Here is a 20,045-nt window from a genome sequence, read left to right on the forward strand (position 1 = left end):
AAGGCTCAGCTCATCACTGCTAGTTTACACACCAACGTTCTCTCTCTCACACACTAGCATTCACAATGCGTCGGAACCTCAACTCTTAAGTAAGTCCTAAAGGAGAGTCCTAGTGAGATGTCCCCATCCGTGAAGCAAGAAGGCAGTAACAGGAAAGCAGTTACCCGTCCCTGCCTGGGCTAAGCGACAACTCTGGATTTGATGCCGAGAGCTCTCTTCCAGCTCTGCAGAACCTTAGGGCTGGAAGGATTTGCTAGCCACGCGTGCAGATGCGGGCAGAGGGCTTCACCTGCTTGGGCCCTGGAGGAATTAGTTTCTGGGGCAACTGCTGAGCCTCATCTAGCCGAGACTCGGCACCGTGCAAACCTCTGAGTTTCTAACAAACAAACAGGCATGAACTACAGGAAACATGAATGAACTTTCCACTTTCAGACAACTAACCAGTGTACAGCAAAACTGTACAGAAATGAATGGATAATGCTATACGAGCCAACAAAGATGCCAAAGACTGCTGAGAAACAGTTATCTCTTGCAAACAGCAATGTTCAGATGATAGGAGAAATAAACCTGAACGGAACAAGCCAAGACATCAGATGTTGAAACATGCCTTTTATCTCAGAATCTCATCTCAAGCAAGACCAACCCTCTCCCCACCCCCAAAATCAGTAGGAAAGGCAATGCCTTACGTCACCCTCCCCACCACAAACCTACCCAGTGATGACAGCAGATTAAGAGGGAGGAATTACGACCATAGCCTCATCTTTCTCCGAGGACCTGACACAAGGCAAAGACACATTTGCAATTGGCACTGTTATTTTATTAGTACGAGTATACTGAAACAATAAACTTGTACTGGTATACAGACAATTTATTTAAAACAATTTTGTTCAAATTTTGAATCAAACATTGTTTTATTATAATAATGAAATAATTTCTACCTAGAAAACCTGCAAGCACCATCAAAGAAAGGGACCATAAAATTCAATAAACAGACTCGAGTGTATCCTACAAATAGACACACCACGATTAGAAAATAGAATATGAATTCTTCCATTTTTTTTTTTAATATTTGTTTTAAAAAAGCTAGTGCAAGTACAATATTTTACACTGGAATTACAGAGAGTATGCACGCATATGGAAAAAAGTTCTCCTGTCACAATAAAAGCTCTTAACTATGTATGCACTTAAAATTTTCTTTTCAATAAGGTGCAAAACATCATTCCTTCCCTCGTTCTCCTCTGTACTGGCCATGTCAGTCTGATAGTGCCCTCAGAGTTCTAGTGTCTCTTTTCCCTTGGCCGGTGGGAGGCGTATGATTGGGAGGTTGGTGGGTCGTGAGCTGACATTAAAAAATAACAACAGTGCGACTCTCAGAGATGGCTCTGGGACCAGGACCCCACTGGCTAGAAATTAGGACTCTCGTCTTAACCGAAGGCCACCACGAATACTGGCTGGGCTCAACTGGAGCCTTTCAGCTGACACTGATTTGGGTTTACAGGGAGCAGTGAAGGCTGAGGAGGAAGAAACCTCCCCGAAAGGCCAAAAGGGCAGTTATTCACAGAACTGAATGCACAGGTATCAAGTTTAATGTTCACTGACTAAAGAATTCACCCCACTCCTGGACCGGATGATTTAAGAGTAGGTGATTCGTGTAAGAAGCAGAGGAAACCTACACACCCAGCTTGGTAACCGCTCAGATTTGCTATTCCAGAGGACAGAATGTTACCTCGGCAAGGATGACTGTAAACGGCGCTTCCAAAGGGGGCCTTCAGACTGGCCATGGAAAAGGGGACTGGCTCATCGGCCATGCCAACAGCAAACGAACAAACTAAAGGGAAAGAAAACTTGGGTGAAATCTCCGATTATCTGCAGTGGAAGACTGGAGTCCTTTCAGATAAGAAAAGTGACAGAAATTCTTAAGAGACGGTTACTGTATAGATACTACCTATTGGCCCAAAGCACTTAATTTTAATACAGCTGAACCATTTGTATGCGAGTCATGAGGATATGAAAAACTGAAGCCGCTGTTCCCTCCCGCCACCGTACAGGTAAATGTCAGCTACCAGAAACATTGCATGTAAGTAAGGGAAGGGCTGAGATTCTGAATTTAAGAATTGGGGGGGGGGATTTGCTCAATATCCCCCCAGCTGTCCAGTTTCTGCTGGCTAGCTTGATTTCTGGACAGAGTATATGACTTCTGAGAAGTTGCTCCACATTTATTTTGGCCTCTTAAATAGTAAAGAAAAATCAAAACCAAAGTAAAATGAGGCATCTCAACTGAAATCCTTGTTTTACCCCACCCCCCATTAAACTGAGGTGTTGGGGGGAAAGAAGGCTGAATGTTTTTTTGTGTGTGTCCTCGTAATGAGTCCTGTTTTCTTGGTAGCTAGGATCCCTTGTTACAAACACTTCTTGTTCAGAATTATATTCTTTGGGTTTATTGGAACAGGAAGTGCTGAAAATGTCAATCATCATCTCTGAAGAAAAAGGAGTTGCAATGGCTTAAGAGTTTAAGAAGGGAGCTCAGAGAAGTACTTTCGGCATAGGAATGAAGAGTATTCTCAAATCGCAGAATACAGAGTTACTCTCCCTCAGAAGAGGGTTCTATGTAACAGAAACATAGAGGAAGCATAGGTATAGTTGAAGAGCCTTTTACGTAGTAATTCTTCCAGGCCATAACCATACAAATCTGATCATTTAGACATGACACATTTCTATATACAAAAAAACATGTAACTTTCAACCTTTATGCTTTTTTTCTTCTTTTTTTACAAACAAGGTATGAAACTCATTGTTTCAACAGATCCATATCTTTCAAACACTGAATGAATCATTTCGACATTCATTTTTCTTTTGTGCAATTTTTAAAAACATTACCTGTACTCCTCAAAGTGAGTGCTTCGAAGTTTTTTTTCTTCAGCTTCTCAAATTAGGTGTACATTAAAAAAAAAAAAGAAAATCCCACAAGGTATAGTGCTACAAGAAAAGATCCTATCAGTAAGGTAACATATTTGAAGCGAGGTCATCTATGTAAAAGAAATCTCAGCTCCGGAGTAGAGGTGTGCAAACAGTTTGGAGTTTCCCTATCAACAGAAACACAACACTGTCCATGGAAAAAAAGAGGAAACCAACCCAACACAATGGCATATGCATGTGCTTTATAAAAAAGTATATTCTCTGTATAGTTATTACTGGATGTGTTCTTAAAATTCTCTATTTCAGAAATTCTGGGTTGAAAACAAGGTGGAAGCAGAGACCTCCACTTCACTTTAAAAACCAAAAAGCATAATTCCCTTTGCTCTCACATCACCCCGAAGAAGCTGGATTGGGCCACAGAGACCGCTGGCCCTTTTTTCACCTGGGATCATCACGGGTGACTAGGAGATAGGAAGTGCAAAGGGTTTTAGGAGAAAACAGACCATGGTTTGTTGAGCTGCTTGCAGTTCATGAAACAGTAGCCATGACAACCAACACAGCTCAAAAAGCCTGGCCTTCAGTCCACGGAGCTCTGCTTCTTCACCCAGATCTGAAATAGCATGGCATTAGTGTCTTCAAAAGCATTTGAGATTTTTTTTTCTCTCTCTGTGAAATAGGTTTCCGTAGTAGTCACAGATGTTAAAGGGTATTATCAATTGTTTCCTTAAAAAAAAAACAAACAAAAATTCCCAAACTACACCACAACAAAAATAAATTTTGGCAACGTATTTCAGTAAAGATCAAACTATGTGCAAAGAGTGGATTTTATGATTACTAGGAGCTACTGTTCATCTTGAACATGCAGCATTATATTGCAATCTATGCAGTATCTAAGGAGAAATCCACAAGATGCAGGAAATCCAAACATTCCTTGAAGTTGTACAACCCTACTCCAGAACAGTCAAAGTGCTGCTTCTGGACACATCAGTGTACCACACACACACGCCAGCCCCGTCCCTGAGTTAGAGGTGTGAAAGGTTCCGCAGAGTTCCTTAGAGGGGAGAAGGAGGGGTGCCGCCACTTCCCGGTGGGGGACAAAACCCAACACACTCACCGAACAGAAAACACAAAGGGTCATGATTCAGAGTGAGAAATGGGATTGACGACAGCAATGAAAAAAAAAAATCATCCCAAAACAAACTGGGTGAGTTGGAAAAGACAAAAAACTGACCAACAAAGAAAATCATCCTGAACGTCCAAATGAAAAAGCAATTTTGGATTTCCACTTGAAAAGATTTGAGGTAAGTGGCATCCATCTCTGTATCCCCACCTCACCCCCAATGTGGCCCAGACAAACTGAAATAATTCTTAAGTTAAAACATTCTAAAGAAGGAACAGTCATTTTATATATTTAGAAATCCCTATAAAGAGAGGTTCTTGTTTGTTGGTTGTTATTTTTTTTCTTTTCGCCCTGACTAATTTCTTGGTGATTGTGTTCCACTGTAAACGCAAAAGGCCTGCTGTTATTAGTTTCAAAATGGAAAACAGGAAAGAAAGGAGAGCGAAAAGATGGGTTCAGTAAATATTGCAAAGTGGACACAGTACAGAGGCACACGCTGATCCTCGTAAGCTGCACGGCACGGAAGGGTTTCTATGCCTGTCATTGTTAGGTCGGCTACGCAGGCGCAGTGACAAAGGCTGCTCTGGGAGCCTTGGGGCTCGCCCCTGTCTGCAAACAGGAGGAGGCCCTTATCCTCTGGATGTTCTTCCTATTTGAAGAGAGAGCTGCCACAAAGGAGTGGTGACCATTGTTCGCAGGTGGCCCCCTCCGTAGCCACCGGCCGGACGCTTGGAAGGCGCGCACACGGCGGGCCACGCTTCCTGCCCACGCCCAGAGGCTCGGCTCGAAGTCTCAAGGACACAGACCTGCCCACTGGCGGAAAAGATCGTGGAACATGGGTTGATCCTGGCACTACACTGCTCCAGAGTGTGCCTCAGAAAGGACTCTGTCTCCCTCCTATCTGCACTGCACATTCACTATTCCTCGTGGTGACGGGGGAAGTGCCGTTCTCCCCTTCCACCTCCTTTGCTTGCTCTTTCTGCAACAAGGCGACAGACAGGGCTCCCGAAAGCAAGCCCCCTGCCCCAGGATTCGGCATCCGCAGCAGGGCAAACGCGCAGCAGGAGGCCCTCCCCTTCCTGGCTCCTTCCTTCCAGCCCTTCTCTGGCCAGAACAGGAAAGAGGGACCGAGTAAGGAAAAAGCCAAAAGGGTCTGAGCTTTCTCTAGAGCACGCTGATCAGACTCTATTGGCACGGAAACTATTGCACATGCTGAAGAAGCAAGAAAGTGAAATGGGACCATGTTTAGAAAGAACCAATTATTTGATAATTCCTATACCTGAAATAGAAGCACAAAAACGATGATGATGTCCCTATTGCTCCGAACCATGTTATGTTTTCCCATTTTAGTGTTGGAGGTGTGGATCCAGTTAGTTCCATACTCGAAAGAAGCCAAAAGGTGGTGGGGTGTTTCTCTGAGTCCACGTGAGTTGCTGTAATGAGTGGTACTGATGAGGACGAAGTCTATAACGGCAGCCCCATATTCCTCTTACCATGAAAACAAAAAGAAAAACAAAGCCTAATAATTGCAAGTGCCCTGAGCAGAATATATGGAAGATTAAGCAAGTTCTCTGAACAGAGACATTTAAAAAAATACAGCACTAAATAAGCAATATGACTGCAAGAAAGGACTCGCCCAGCTCTCTGCTAGCATGCTGAGAGGGGAATGAAAATCAAAGAAAGTCAAGGGCTGGATCTAGCTATTCTAAACCTATTCCAATGTTTTTGGTACACCCCAGAAAATGGTTTGTAAAAATCATTAGTTCTGCTGAGAGCTAAATGTGAATACTAGATAGCCAAAATGTGGGTTGACATTAGAATTTTTTTTTAATTTGTGAAATGGAAAAAGTACTATTCTCAATGGTAAAAAAAAAAAAAAAAAAAAAATCAGGTAAGTTGCAGCCATTCCAAGTAAGAATATTTAAAAATTTCTCCCTCCTTATAAAACTTTTTTTTTTTTTAAAGCACTTTTAAATGCACACGCAAAACCCACAAACAATATTTCAGATCTCTGGGAATAAAAGGTTTCAACTGTGAAATACCCTTTCTGGGTTTGTACCAAACATTAAATCTTGATTTGATTTCAGATGGAAAAATAAAAGTCATTCTGAAAATAACATCAGTAACAACAACAATAAAGTAATCGTTTTCTTTTTTTAAAAAAAACTTGCTCACATACATAAATGTCTTTATGGAAAACTCTCTCAATGAATCTGAAGAAAATTCTCAGAGTTGTCCTGCTAAGACCTGGTTTTATGTGACAGATGCGGTAAGAAGACCAAAATGAATTCTGCAAGGAACATAACCTTATAAAACGGCCTAGAGTTTAGGCAGGTTAGAAAGTAATTTTGCTACATTTATTTATGCTCGTTCAGTCCCCCAAACCTTTCCCACAATGTTATTGGATAAAAACTGCAGGAATATCACACAAATTATAAACTCAAGATGTGCAAATCGCAAGGTTCTTTAAAAGTTCGTCTTAAAAAGAAAAACACTGGACAAAAGTGAGTATTCTTTTTTCCATCCCTTTCCTCTCAGTTCCTCTGCCAGCTCTGCATATGCTTTTAATTCCTTCTCAAACATCAAAGTGAAGAGTGCCTCCTGTCAGGCTGTACTTGGTGGTCATTCATTGTCACATACTAGTTCAAAATTCACATTCATCCCATTAAACCACATTGAAACTTTCAACATCTTGCTCCGTGAGAAACTCTGCAGAGCTGAAATGTAGTTACAGTGTTGAAAAAAAAAGAAAGCAACTTAGTTTTTCTTCCCAAAGAGTTTAAAGTGAGATACAGTACTTGTTGAATGAGAGACCAAGATGCTTGGTAATAAAGTGTGAACAGCATTTTAAGTGCTTAGAGATAGTAATATATATGCTCATCTTCAAAATCTAATTCCTCACGTCACACTGGAATCTGAAAAAAGTGGCACCCGAGTTGTCCATAGTCATGAACTATAAACAGTACTAGAGTTAAAAGACAGAAGATTTGCAAACCCAATGCGAAGAGCTTCCGCGGCTCTCTTGAAGGGCAGTTTGTGTCTATCTCTTGGGAGTGAAGTCAATGCAATTAACCTGATTGGTTTTCCTAACACTGCACAGAGACCAGGGTGGGTTTCACTCTCCGCCACCCCTGCTGCCCACCACCTCCCAGGTGCGGAGCGATGGCAGCAGGGGCTGCCCTGCCCACCACGATGCCCTGGAGACATCACTGCACTAGTAAAGCAGAAACGAAATCCCACGGGTGGCAGTTGCTCTTTAAAAAAAATATCAGTGCAGTCAGGCCCCATGGGGGGAATATATATCTCTATGATTAAAAGTCGCTTTTATTGTAAAATATGTTGGAGGAAAAAAAAAAATGTTCCTTTACACGGTTAGTTTTCCATCTGCTGTCTAACGGCCTCTCTGGGATGCCCTGAACCTGGGGTCCTGATGCTGATTTTGCACGTGAGAACCTCATGAGGACGTTCCCCTGGACCTCCAATCCCGTGCTGAGAGCAAGAGAGAGGGAGGCAGAGAGAAAGAGACCCTCACCTGCCGTGGCACCCGGGCACCCTCACTTGCACGCACACACGCACCCCCTGCAGCCCGTCGTCCCGAAACTGGGAGAAGTCGGCACCCCATGGGTGCATCTGCACTGCTAGAAAAGGCAGGCACCATGGGGCCACGTTCATTTCCACCAGGACGCCCGCCCAGAGCCCGGGCTGGACCTGCCCCAGCCCCTGCCTGCCCACCCGCTGAGAGACACGCGTGGAAAAAGCATATGCACCATCTCCTGCCCAACCCCCGCTGTAACTCTAAGGACAAGGTTATAACAGAACCCTAAAGTAAGAGGATAACATGTAAATACTGTGTTATTTAGCCTACAGTACAGTAATCTGGATACAAATGATAAAGGAGGGCCAGATTTCCTTTCCCCACATGGCCTCTACTTGCCTATATTAGAGCGGCCTTCAATGCAAATCTTAACCTCCTGAGAAATGAGAGAAGGCTTAGGAAGAGTCAAAGGTGGCTCGTCTTCCGACTTCTCCAGTTTGCGGCTCTCCGGCGCCGACCACCTCCTCTTCCTCATGGCCGCGGGCTTGCTGGGTTCTATTTTGGTGAGCAAGGGCACGGCAGGCAATCCTATTTTTTCTGGAAACTTCAGTTCGCCATTCTCAGAGAGCATCTGGGCACTTCCCTGATTGATCCCGTTTTCCTGCTCGGCGTACCTGTGTCTACTGCCCGCGAGGCCGTCGGTCTTTGAGTGCTTCAGCAGGACACTGGTGGGATCTACGGCCTGGCCCTTTTTAACAGAGCCATTCTTCAGGTTCTTGAGGGTGAGCGAGATACAGACGTCCCCAACGGAGAGTTTAGAACACGGCAAATCAAAGAGCTGGCTGGTTCTCTCCGGGCAACAGGATGACCAGCCCTGTCCAAACACAAAAAAAGGATACTCTACCAAAACTTCCACGCTGACCTGTGGGAACAGTGAGAGACAGGGAGAGGGAAGAGAAGGAAGAAATGAAGACATTTTATTCTTGTTTTATTGTATACATTACACGTACACAGACATACATACGCATAGGTGAATGGAAAAAAATAAGACTCAGTTCCCCAAAGCTCCTCCACCAACAGATGCAAATGAGGCTCTTAACTTTCTGCTGTACCTGTACTTACCATATATAGATGTTGGGTAGAAGCCGGTAGAAGTCCATTCAGTATTCAAAATATCGTTTTACTGTGTATCAGCTCTACAGCTGGTCTCCATTAAAACAAGTCAGTGGACCCCCAAGGATGATGGAACACCTACTTAGTGTTCGGCACTGGGCCAGGCGCTGCACGTGACTCAAGCCCAAGGTATATTCTTGTGTTTTATTAGCTCACTGGACAGATGCTATTCTCATGTATAACAGGGCTGAATACGGATCAGAGTTAGATTGTATTTAAGCCCCATAAGGCAGGCACTTATGTGCTCATCACTGTGTCCCTGGCCCCTAAAAGAGTACCTGGCACATGGCTGAAACTTAATATTTACTGGATAAATGAATGCATACTCTAGGAATTTAGGGGGAGCAGAATCAGTGAGGGCTGGAGAAAAGCAGGGAGGGCTTTCCCAGGACCCCAAGGATGGGCAGGATTTGGAGGGGTTTGAGGGTGAAATGAATACAGACAGCTCAAGTGCTTGGCCCATCTACATGGGCAAGCCCCAGGTACTCAAATCAGTCTCTCTTTTGTTTGAAAAACAAATATCAAAAGCAGGGGAAGCCCAGTATCCTTTCAATACCTGCTGTTTTCTCTAGGCTACTATGTGCCATTCACTGTGATGAATTTCAATAAATTGAAAACAATAGTCTTGGTCACAAAGGAGTTCACAATTCAATGGGCAGAAGAGGCACAGGAACAATAACTGCCAATGAATGTGGCGAGTGTGGTCACAGAGCGGGGCTCTACTACTTTGCACGGGATTAAGCTGTTAGAGGGCAGAGAAAAGGCATGGAAGAGGTGAGTAAGGAAGTCTTTTGGGATGAGGATACACTGTGCTGAGTTTTGAAAAACAATGGGACTGGAGGAGAGGAATGATTGCAAGGAGAAGACATTCCTGGAAGTAGGGATATGTGAACAAAGGCAAGGAGGTGGTCTGTGTAGGGATTTGCAAACTTCCAGTGCAAGTATTACTACTGCCATTAAATCAAGTTGAAATGCACTTGAGGTTTGAACAGTTTAATTTTCATAGAAATTTAATTTCTTCAACTTTATGCTATATAAAAAAGAAAAAGAGAAGAATGAAGTAGTTTTAAACAGTCAGTTTTCAATGGCTTTTGTAGATGTAGTAGACCGGTTAATTTGCACCAACCTTCCTGATGAGGACAACTAAATACTCTAAACAAAAAAAAACTCTGGACAAAATGTAAAAGAAATATGTTTTTCTTATGGCAGTAGACACAAAATATGACAGTAAAAAAAAAGTCATTGGGTCAGGATCAGGAAAGGGTGTTGGCCAGAGATTTGAACCTGGTGTTTGATGCTATTTCCCCCTATGGGTATCTGTACATTCCAAAGTGGGGCAGTTCAAGTGGGCGTTGGGTAATCTCAAGAGCATGGGAGGTGGGTTTCAGGGGGCAGGGAACGGAATTCAGGGTAAGCCACAGGAGGGCGCTCCCTCAAAGCACTGAATTCTAGAAGTAAGGTGACGCAGAAGCAGACAGTTCCTCTCAATGCCTGAAGCTCAGAGTTTAATCATCTCATTCATCCCTAAAATTAAATTAAGGTCTTGAATTATTTCCACAATTTTTCAAATAAAAGACGTTCAATTAAAAAAGGGGGAGGAGGTCCATGAGCAGATGAGATGAATAAAAACCAGCAGAAACAACAGATACTATAAACAGACCCACAGGGGCTTCTGATATAGAGTCACCAGATACAGACTTTAAAATGACTATGTTTACAATATTTAAGGAGATTAAAGACAAAGTTGAGGATTCTGATAGAGAACTAGAATCTATTTTTTTAAAAGATTCATGGAAATTCTAGAATGAAAAAAAAATACATCCACTAAAATCAAGAATGCAATGGATTTTCCCACAGAATAAACATGGTTTAAGAGAGAATTAGTGAACTGGGTTTTTAAATTAGAGATTGAGAAGAAACTATACAGAATAAAACACAGAGACAAAAGGATGGCTAATACAGAGGAAAGGGTATGAGACATAGAAGACTCATTGAGAAGACCTAACAGACACATAATTTGAATCCTACAAGGAGGAGAGAGAGAAGGTAATGGCTAAGAATTTTCTGATACTGATAAGTGACAATAAACCACAGATTCAAGAAGGTCTAAACCCCAAGCAGGAAAAATAAAAGGAAATTCTCACCTCAGCAGGTCATAGTTTAACTGCTGTAAATCAAAGTCAGGAAAAGAAAATCTTAAAAGCCCCCAGAACAAAATATACATTACCTCCAAATAAGCAACAGTTAAATTTATAGTTGACGTCTCAATAAAAATAATAGAAGCTGGAAGACAATGGAATATCTTTAAAGTATTGAAGAACTGCCAACCAAGAATTCTACACTGAGCAAAAAGATCCTTCAAGAATGAAGGCAAAATAAAGACAGTTTTTCAGATAAATAATAATTGAGAGAATTCACCATCAACAGATCTGCATTAAAGAAAATACTAAAGAGTTCTTCAGGTAGAGGAAAAATGAATCTAGATGGAAGTTTGCAGATGCAAGGAGGAATGAAGAACAATGAAAATGGTAGATGTGTGAGCAAATTAAAATAATATGGTTGTCCCTCAGTATCCACAGGAGATTTGTTCTAGGACTCCCCAAGTATACCATAATCCAAGGAAGCTCAAGTCCATTATATAAAATGGCACAGTATTTGTGTATAACCTATGCACATACTCTGTATACATTAAATCATCTACATTACTTAAAATACAATGTAAATGCTATGTAAATAGTTGCCTGGGAACTATTCAAGTTTGGGGAAATTCAAGTTTTGCTTTTTGGAACTTTCTAGAATTTTTTGCCCATAAATATTTTCAATCTGTGGTTGGTTGAATCCGCAGATGTGGAATCCACAGATATGGAGAGCTGACTGTATTGACTAAATACAAGAATATTGAAAATGTTCTGTTGAATTTCATACACAGGCACACATACAGAAACATAAATAATTAAAATATCCCACTTTAAATGTAGTGAATTTCCGTGTAATTTACATGGATTGTGGCTTTTCTACATAACCTCTTTATCTTTTTTTGATAACTATGATTAATCCAGTTTTAGACACACTTTTTGAATGGTATACTTTATTTGCTCCATAGAAGACCTAAGTGTTTTTAGAAAAAACAACTAGAATGAATTTATATGGAAGCCTATTACTATAGTGCGTGTGTGAGCATAAGCCCATATAAATGTGCATGTTATCAGGGGAAAATTTCATCGTTCTGGGTTATCTTAATAATGTAAAGAGAACTAAAAATTTTTGAGTTTCTACTATCTGTCAAACATTCAGGTACACACTTTACAAAAAGCATTTTGTTCGATACAATATACTAAGTGAGAAAAATACCGTTGTTCTAATTTTACAAATAAGGAACTATAGTTTCAGAGAGATTAAATCACTTGCCTAACATCATGACTATATACCGATGGAGTTGGAATTTAATCCCCGTCTCCTTGGCCCCCAAACCCATTTTCTTTTTCCTATGTTCCTGATCTCTGCCCCTGTGAACAAAGGTATTGTAATACCATCAGAAGACACGAACTTAACATTTCCACTACTCCAAAAGTGGGGAATGTTACTTGAAATAAATAGGATCCAATGACCTGAGGTCATGGATTTTTTTCATGATACAAAAAATTGTGAAAGAGCATCAGCCTTATTACATCTACTATGCAAATCAAGTCTCTCTGTGTAAGTGTCATGAGGCTGATATTCAATTACAGAACGACATTCACATCACACATATATATTTGCATGTACATACGTACAAATATACTTACAAGTAATAGTATCGGATGGGGATGCCAACTGAGTTCCAAGTGGGAGGACCAACCTGGAGCTGGCTCCATAAATCCTGTCCCAAACCTCTTAAAGACATTAACATCATACACTGAGCAGAGGGAACAATTCCTACTTCAAGTGGCAACTGTTCGTCTGCATTTCCTAGATGAACCCCTGCTCCTGGGCAGAGTCTCACTGACAGACAGCCCAACACCTACTAACGAACAGGTTCTTGCTGTGTGAGCCATATTATACACATTCCTCAGAGCAGCCAATATTCATGTTCTGAAAATAACTTCTGCTGTATACAAATCTATTCAAAGACTTTTACACGTTGCCAAGTATCTGCAGACTCACTAAGAAGAAATGGCTTCAAAGCCTTTGTGACAAGTAACATTAATGATGATTCCATAAGCTGTGATATAGATGCACATGCTCCCCCCATTACATACACCATATTTTGGGGCATTTTGAAAGCCCTTCATTATTCCCCAAACTATGAAGGCAGGTCTTAGAATTAAATGCTGTGAGATGGTCGATAACTTGAACAGCCTACCTAAAAATTCATGAAAGAAAAGTGATGAGGAGAGAGAATACATGAGAGGTGCGCTGAAAAGAGCCAATGATAATGGGATTGATTTTAACCTAGAGAACTTTGGGGAAATTTTCTCTGTCACTTCAAAGGCTTGCCTTTGGTCCCTTCCTCCTAAATTCTGGCTTTGTCTTCTCCCAAAAGTGATCTGCCATCCTGGGAAAAGAATGCCACCCCCTCAGCTGGGTCCACACAAATCAGGAGCAAAAGATTCAGATAAATCTGATCATTGTAAGCAGTGGGCTGGATGGCTCAGGCCACATGTTATTTTTCTCCTAATTATTTACCCTCGCTAATATTTATCCTCACGAATATTCTTCCCACCCTAATTATGTAGCCTGAATTATCTAGATAATGCACTTTTTTTTTTTGGTCTGCATATATGTGAACTAAAGTAAGTTTTTGCCCTTTCATTGGTAAAAGTTAAACTGTTGTTACACACATCTCAAATAAGCACACGAAAGTAAGTCATAATAAATCTATTTCAATTTCGTATTTAGGTTTGTCAGAAGGACATAAACATTCTTAAAGGTTAACTGATCATTAACGGTTAATGAACAAATCATACCAACAGATTTTTCAGTGAGAACGTTTATGGTTGGGTCTGTCCTCTTGAAACTCCCTTGGAGAGGAACATTATCTGCCTCAAAACATGCTGTCAATGCCAACGGGTACTATTTTGGAGGTGAAACAGAGATGGTAGGATTTTGTGACATGATGTCACTTTAAACCAGAAATGAGCCTGAATTCGTTGAATTTGAGGTCCATGTGGGTCTCCCTCTGGTGCTGAGAAATATTATTAAGTGTTCACACTTGAGGTTTTGCAGTTTTAATAAAGTTCAAAATGTAACAGCACCTGCGAAGTGTCAGGTACTTACTGTTTGTGTTAGGGACTTACTGTTTAAGACCTAGTACTTGCCTTCAGTGAAGAGCCAGAACATGTATGCAAAACAAGTAACTTCACCAGGGCATAAGCGGATACTGGCAACCATGTTACCTGGTGATATCCACTTGGATATCTATGGGCAACTCAAACTTAACGTGTCCCAAACAGACCTCCTGATATGCCCCTGCCCACTGGCGCCTCCTGGGTTCCTCCCCACCTCCAGGGGCAGTCCCCATTATTCCAGTGTTCAAGTCAACGGCCTGGGCATCATACTTTACTCGACTCCTCCTCCCAGACCACACACATCCAAATCACAAGCAAATCCTATCGGTTCTCTCTTCCAACTACAGCTAGAATAAGACCATTTCTCATGCTTCCACCTCCACAGTCCTGGCCAAGCCAGCTTCTCACGGGGAGAAAAAGCCTCCGTGAATAAGCCTGGCGTGGTCTGCATCCCACCCCCTCCTCCCTGCACTGCAGTGACACTGGTCTCCCTGTTGGTCCTTTCACTCCAAAACACTCGTGCCTCTGGGTCTGTGCATCTGCTATTCCCTCCATGTGGAGTCCATTCTGCCCTGTGTCCTCCCGTTCTCCTTCTCAGAGACAGCCTCACCGACCACCTGTTTAAAATAACTACCCTCCATCCTTATTCCCCGCCCCACCCCCACCCCCGCTCTAGGCTGCTTTATTTTTTTCCCATAGCACTTATTATCTTTCGATGCATTACTTTGTTTACTTCCGTATTTGTCTGTTTCACCTCTTCCCATAAACTCCCATAAGACTATATGTTCCATGGGGGCTGAGATATTGCCTGCTTTGCTCATTGTTCTATCCCCAGGGTATAGAATACTTCCTGGCATGTAACAGGTGCTCACTACAAATCGGAAAGACTAGTTCTGTGTTTGCCTTCCACATGTCAAAAACGCTGCAACGGCACTACTGGCCAACAGAGGTCAATGTTTAGACGCTGGAGAGGCTCTGCCTGGCCTTGCTTCCACCAGCCAGGACTAAATTGGGCTTACAGTCCTCCCCAGGGAGAGGAGCTGCACCTTCCCTGGGTCTTGCTGCTCAGCCCCCAACAGACAGCTTTCCTGGCTGAGGCATAGCTGCCTCACTCCATGTTCCCCTGTCAGATGCTGAGCTCACCCTGATTTCACTGAATCACACTTCAGTTACTTTCTCTCCAATCTTGAGGTTCCTTTTTGCTCTTTCAGCCACGCTAATAACCATTAATTCACTTTATGATCTTGTCGGGGTTCAGACAGACTCTGATTAAACTCCAATGAAAATAAACTCATGGGGGCAGTACCGTATAAAGCCAAAGCATGTTACATAACTCCTGGCAGCTCGACACAGTCCATTTTTTTTCATCCCATAAGTATCGCCTTTTCCAAACACTTTAAGCAGTCTGGAAGATGAAATGGGAGCATGAATAGCCTTTGTCCTGGTGTCAGCTTGAGGCCCCTCTGCCTTTCATCTCTGGACGTCTCGTATCCAGCACCTCTCTTTTTAAGGGGTGAGCACCTCCCATCCTCCTGTGCCCTTTTCCCGCCCCCTCTTGCTGCTGCAGGCACGCCCATTGCTCACCACTGCTCCGAAGAGAAACCTGCCCTCCCCTCCCTCTCTCCAGCCCCGCTAAACCAACCATCACCTCCAACTTCTATTCGGGATGAAGAAACCAAGACAGGGAGGCAACACATCCTCACTTCCGGGCTGATCATTATTTATTCCATGTCACCTTCCTGTGTTCAGCAAAATTCCTTTCCCTACTTAGTTGAAGACTACTGTATCTAAACAATGCATGCATATACGCACATTTATGCTGTTTGGTTGTACTTTTCAATGGTAGATTGGTGCTATGTCTATTTACACACGTATGTACGTATCACCAAAAGCAAGATATAAAGAAAACAGAACGTCTGTTGCTTAAATTTGTCTCCATTTTCCTTCACGAGAATCCCTGTTTTCACAAATGCGAAGGGCATCTGTTTTACAAAACGTTTCTGCTTGAGCCTATCACAAAAGTACAAATTCTGCCTGCATCTGGGAGCAAGGGCATCGCTCAGAAGCTGGGTTTCAGTGATGACGTCTTGCTTTTGGTGAAATGATTACACTGGGAATCCCTAACTTTGTCTGCAAGTGAAGTTCTTGGTCCTGTTTCAACCTGCAGAGAAAAGCCAGTCTGCTTTCCTCGAAGGCCAGTTTGCACAACCACACTCCCCACGTCAAGAAAATCAGAGAACCCTGGAGCAAAGACGGAGGGGCTGACAGAGAGCCCCATTTACTTCGACGTTGAAAGATCATTAATAAAAAGAGTCACACCTCTTCAATCGAGTGTAAGAGCGTCTGCGAATGTTCTATTTAAAACATTTCATCACATTCGCGCTAAGTCTGACTCAGTCTTTGGTGGAAGCTGTCTCATTAAACCCACATCCCCGCGCAGAGACACCTCCAAACACAAACCCCACATGACAGATGAGCTAGGTTCTTCTCGCACTGTCGCCTGGCTCCCAGGACCTCCACGGGACCCGAGCAGCAGGTGACCAGGGCAGGTCTGGGGCACACGGGTCTATCCCACTTGCCCTCCTCCCCTGGGGTCTTAAAATGCGTGACTGAAAGAACTACGGCATATTATTTAGTGCTAAAAAGAAATGAGCTCTCAAAGCCACAAAAAGACACAGCAGCACCTTAAACGCATGTTGCCAAGTGAAAGAAGCCAGTCTGAAAAGGCTACATACTATAGGAGTCCAACTGCATGACGTTCCGGAAAAGGCAGAACTACAGAGATGGAAACAGATCAGTGGTTGCCAGGGGTGTGGGGTGAAGTACCAGTAGGTGAAGCACGAAGGATTTTCAGGGTGGGGAAACTAGTTCCTAGGACACTGGGAGGCTGATGCGTGACATTACACATTTATGAAAACCCACAGAATGTACAGCACAGAGTAAACCCTAATGTGAAGTATGGATTTTAGTTAATAACCATGTATCAATTTAGCTCATCAATTGTCACAAGTATACCACAAAAATGCAAGATTTTAATAACAGGGGAAACTTCAGGCGTCTGGGAACTCTCTGTACTTTCTGCTCAATTTTTTGTAAACCTGAAACTAATTTCAACAATAAAGTCTATTTTTTAAAAAAGCTATAAACAACAATGGTCCAAGAGAATCTGCTTCAGTAACACACGTAATGGCTTCCCTGGTGGCGCAGTGGTTAAGAACCCACCTGCCAATGCAGGGGACACGGGTTCCAGCCCTGGTCCGGGAAGATCCCACATGCCACGGAGCAACTAAGCCCATGTGCCACAACTACTGAGCCTGTGCTCTAGAGCCCGCACACCTAGAGCCTGTGCTCTGCAACAGGAGAAGCCACTGCAACGAAGAGTAGCCCCCGCTCACCGCAACTAGAGAAAAGCCCGCGTGCAGCAACGAAGACCCAACACAGCCAAAAAAAAAAAAAAAAAAAAAAAAAAAAATTCCTCTATGCCTTTAAATAAATAAATAAATAAAATAACACACGTAAGATCCCCAAGCTGGGGGCACTTACATCACACACAGGCTAAAGGAGAGCATTTTTCTTCTTTTGTGGGGAGGGGGAGGGAACACAGACACACAAACAAAACTGTGTTCGGTACCGTTTCTCTGCTGGAGCCTTTCTGGCATTAGAACTGAACGTATTCTCACCAACCACTGGACCCCAGGCCCGGTAATGAGCTTTGCTTTGAGGGAAGCCGCTACCTATTTTCTGATTCATTAGGGCTCATGTCCACCAAGCCCCACATGTAAAATGTTTGGCAAGTTGGTTTGCCTTGGCTGCTAAGGGACTATACAGGCTTCTGTGCGGCTCGCGTGAGGGCTCTGGCTATTTTTAGGCACCAACTAATCCATTAAAGGCATCATGCTGCCACTGACGGCTCACAGAACGCAGCAGTCAAAATAAAAAACAGTGGAACGAAAGAAAAGCCATCAGTAGACGTGCAGTGATCACGTCGTTATAACACGCTGTAAAAGTGTGCGTGCGTGCGCGCACACACACACACACACACACACACACACACACACACAGGACAGTCGGGAGAAGAAAATGGCACGGAATACTAAGCAGCCACCAAGGAGGTAAAAGGAAGCAGTCACTTTCCTGAATCTGGGACGCGACAGACAGCCCTAGTAACAGACGGAGGCCAGCACTCAGGAAAAACGCAGTCAACGACAAGTGGCACCCCAGAGCAACTCACAGATAAAATGCACTACAATTCTGACAAAATGTTGTGTACTCTTCAGAAAAGTTGAGCCTGGGAAGAATGAGATGGACGGGTTGGGTAGCTGCTCACAGACAGAACACTGTTTGCCAGATGGAAGCCCAGGGCTCCCCCGAGGGGGGGGGGGCATCCCAGGCAGGGGGTCCCCCAGTGGGCACGATGCTTAGATCCTCTCTGCAAAAGGAAGGGGCACGAGCCCGTTTCTGCATCGGTCCTCTTACTGATGCGCAGGACTGGACCCCCTCCAGTCTGGCTCACGCTCAGGAAAACACAGGTTGTGTGACAGGCACACAGGCCAGCATGAGGTCACGGGGCCTTCCGCAGAGAAGCAGCAGGATGGGTGGTCCTGGGCCGCTCAGGGGAACATGCCACAGGAACAGAGGCAGCGCAAAATGGCTCACTGCACTCGCTGGAAAAGGTCAGCCTTCTTTCTAGACTCTTCTAAACCGTCTCTCCTTCCATATAAACTCTTTGGAGAGAAGGAAGCCTTTTATTCATTTTTCATGAAGCTAACCTTTCTCTTCTCAGGGCCAAAGTCACCCAAGTGGAAGCAGGGAAGGGAAACTAACATTGGCGAGGGCCTACTACGCGTTACCTACTGTGCTGGTTCCTTCGAACGTTATTTCCTTTCATTCTTCGGACAACCTTCTTTCTTTGCACTACGACGTAAACCGAATGGAAGGCTCATACGTAATTTGTTCCGTGAAGTATGTGTGCACTAATCTGTACATGGTTTGCACAAGCTCCAGAGTGGTGGAGTATAGATTCAGCCTTGGGTCTTTGCGGCTCCAGGTCCTGCATTTTCTGACCAGCTCACCTGCTTCCCACCCAAGCAGACCATGCTCCATCCTCCAGCCGAATCACACTGACTCCCACGTTGATGCTATCACCTGGGGATCCCTTCTGGGACTCGCCACAGACTAAGGAGACCACGGGTGGCTACGAAGAGACCTCATGTGGTGCACACAGGCTAACAGACAAGGCCTGGGATGCCCCTTTTGTTCTCCCACGGCACCGGCGTGGGGGAACTGGGATGCAAGGACGCTTTGCCTGGGCCGAGAGATACTGCACTGGGTAGGACAAAACCACACGTGTGGTGACGAACACGCAAAAGCATTTTTCTCCTACACTGCCTCATCTGGAGCTTTAGCTGGAGACCACCCTGGAGGTGTCTTTCACACAATAATAATTAGGAATTTGGCTCCTGAAAATAATCCCCTCAATGAAAACTCCCTTGGCTCTATCAGGATGGCTTTCCTTCCAATGAGGTCTATGCGCTGATTATAAGCATGAAGTCAGGGAAGTTTCCCTTTATGTCTCCCCCTTTGGTTTTCGCTTAGTGGATGCTAGTACATTTTACAAGGGCTGTTCTGCACGGCAGGAAAGCAAGGGATTACAAAAATGAGAGGAGGCCCAAGATACGATCTTGTATAAGGAATCATTCCCCCATTTTAGCGATGAGAAAACCTCCAGCTCTGAGAGGTAAGACCACTTGTCTTGCAGCCAACCAGACCCCAGGCTCGTGCCTTCTCCCCACCAGCCATACTACGTTCACCGGGGATGCCCGTGCTTGGTTATGAAGTCAAACATCCCTGTGGTCCTGCTTCCGTGCAGGATTTATGCCTGGGGTCATAAAGCCATCTGTCCTCTAGCAAACCACCCCTTCCTTCCACAACTTCCCCAATCCAGTTTGTGAGTTTGCTAATTAAGTGCAACACTTTGCATGTTTCTAAATCTCCCTGTGGGTGCAAGTGTTAGTGATTTCTAATCCACTGAGCA

At 43.7% G+C, this 20,045-nt stretch overlaps 1 protein-coding gene and 1 long non-coding RNA gene across 5 annotated transcripts in view; both read right to left on the reverse strand.

The window, feature by feature from the left end:
- The window catches only part of LOC309638869, a 344,192-nt gene that overhangs the window by 170,162 nt on the left and 153,985 nt on the right, over window positions 1-20,045 (reverse strand). The window lies entirely within an intron of this gene.
- Window positions 7,335-20,045, reverse strand: part of ATXN1 (ataxin 1) — a 387,507-nt gene continuing 374,796 nt past the window's right edge. For all 4 annotated transcript variants that reach the window (XM_082415173.1, XM_082415174.1, XM_082415176.1 and 1 more), the window contains one exon: window positions 7,335-8,493. In XM_082415173.1, the coding sequence (XP_082271299.1) occupies window positions 7,963-8,493 (531 nt within the window). In that variant the 3' untranslated portion in view covers window positions 7,335-7,962. The remainder of the gene's footprint in view (window positions 8,494-20,045) is intronic.

This window comes from Balaenoptera physalus (assembly GCF_965194825.1).
Source record: "Balaenoptera physalus genome assembly, chromosome: 11".
NCBI classification, from domain to species: domain Eukaryota; kingdom Metazoa; phylum Chordata; class Mammalia; order Artiodactyla; family Balaenopteridae; genus Balaenoptera; species Balaenoptera physalus.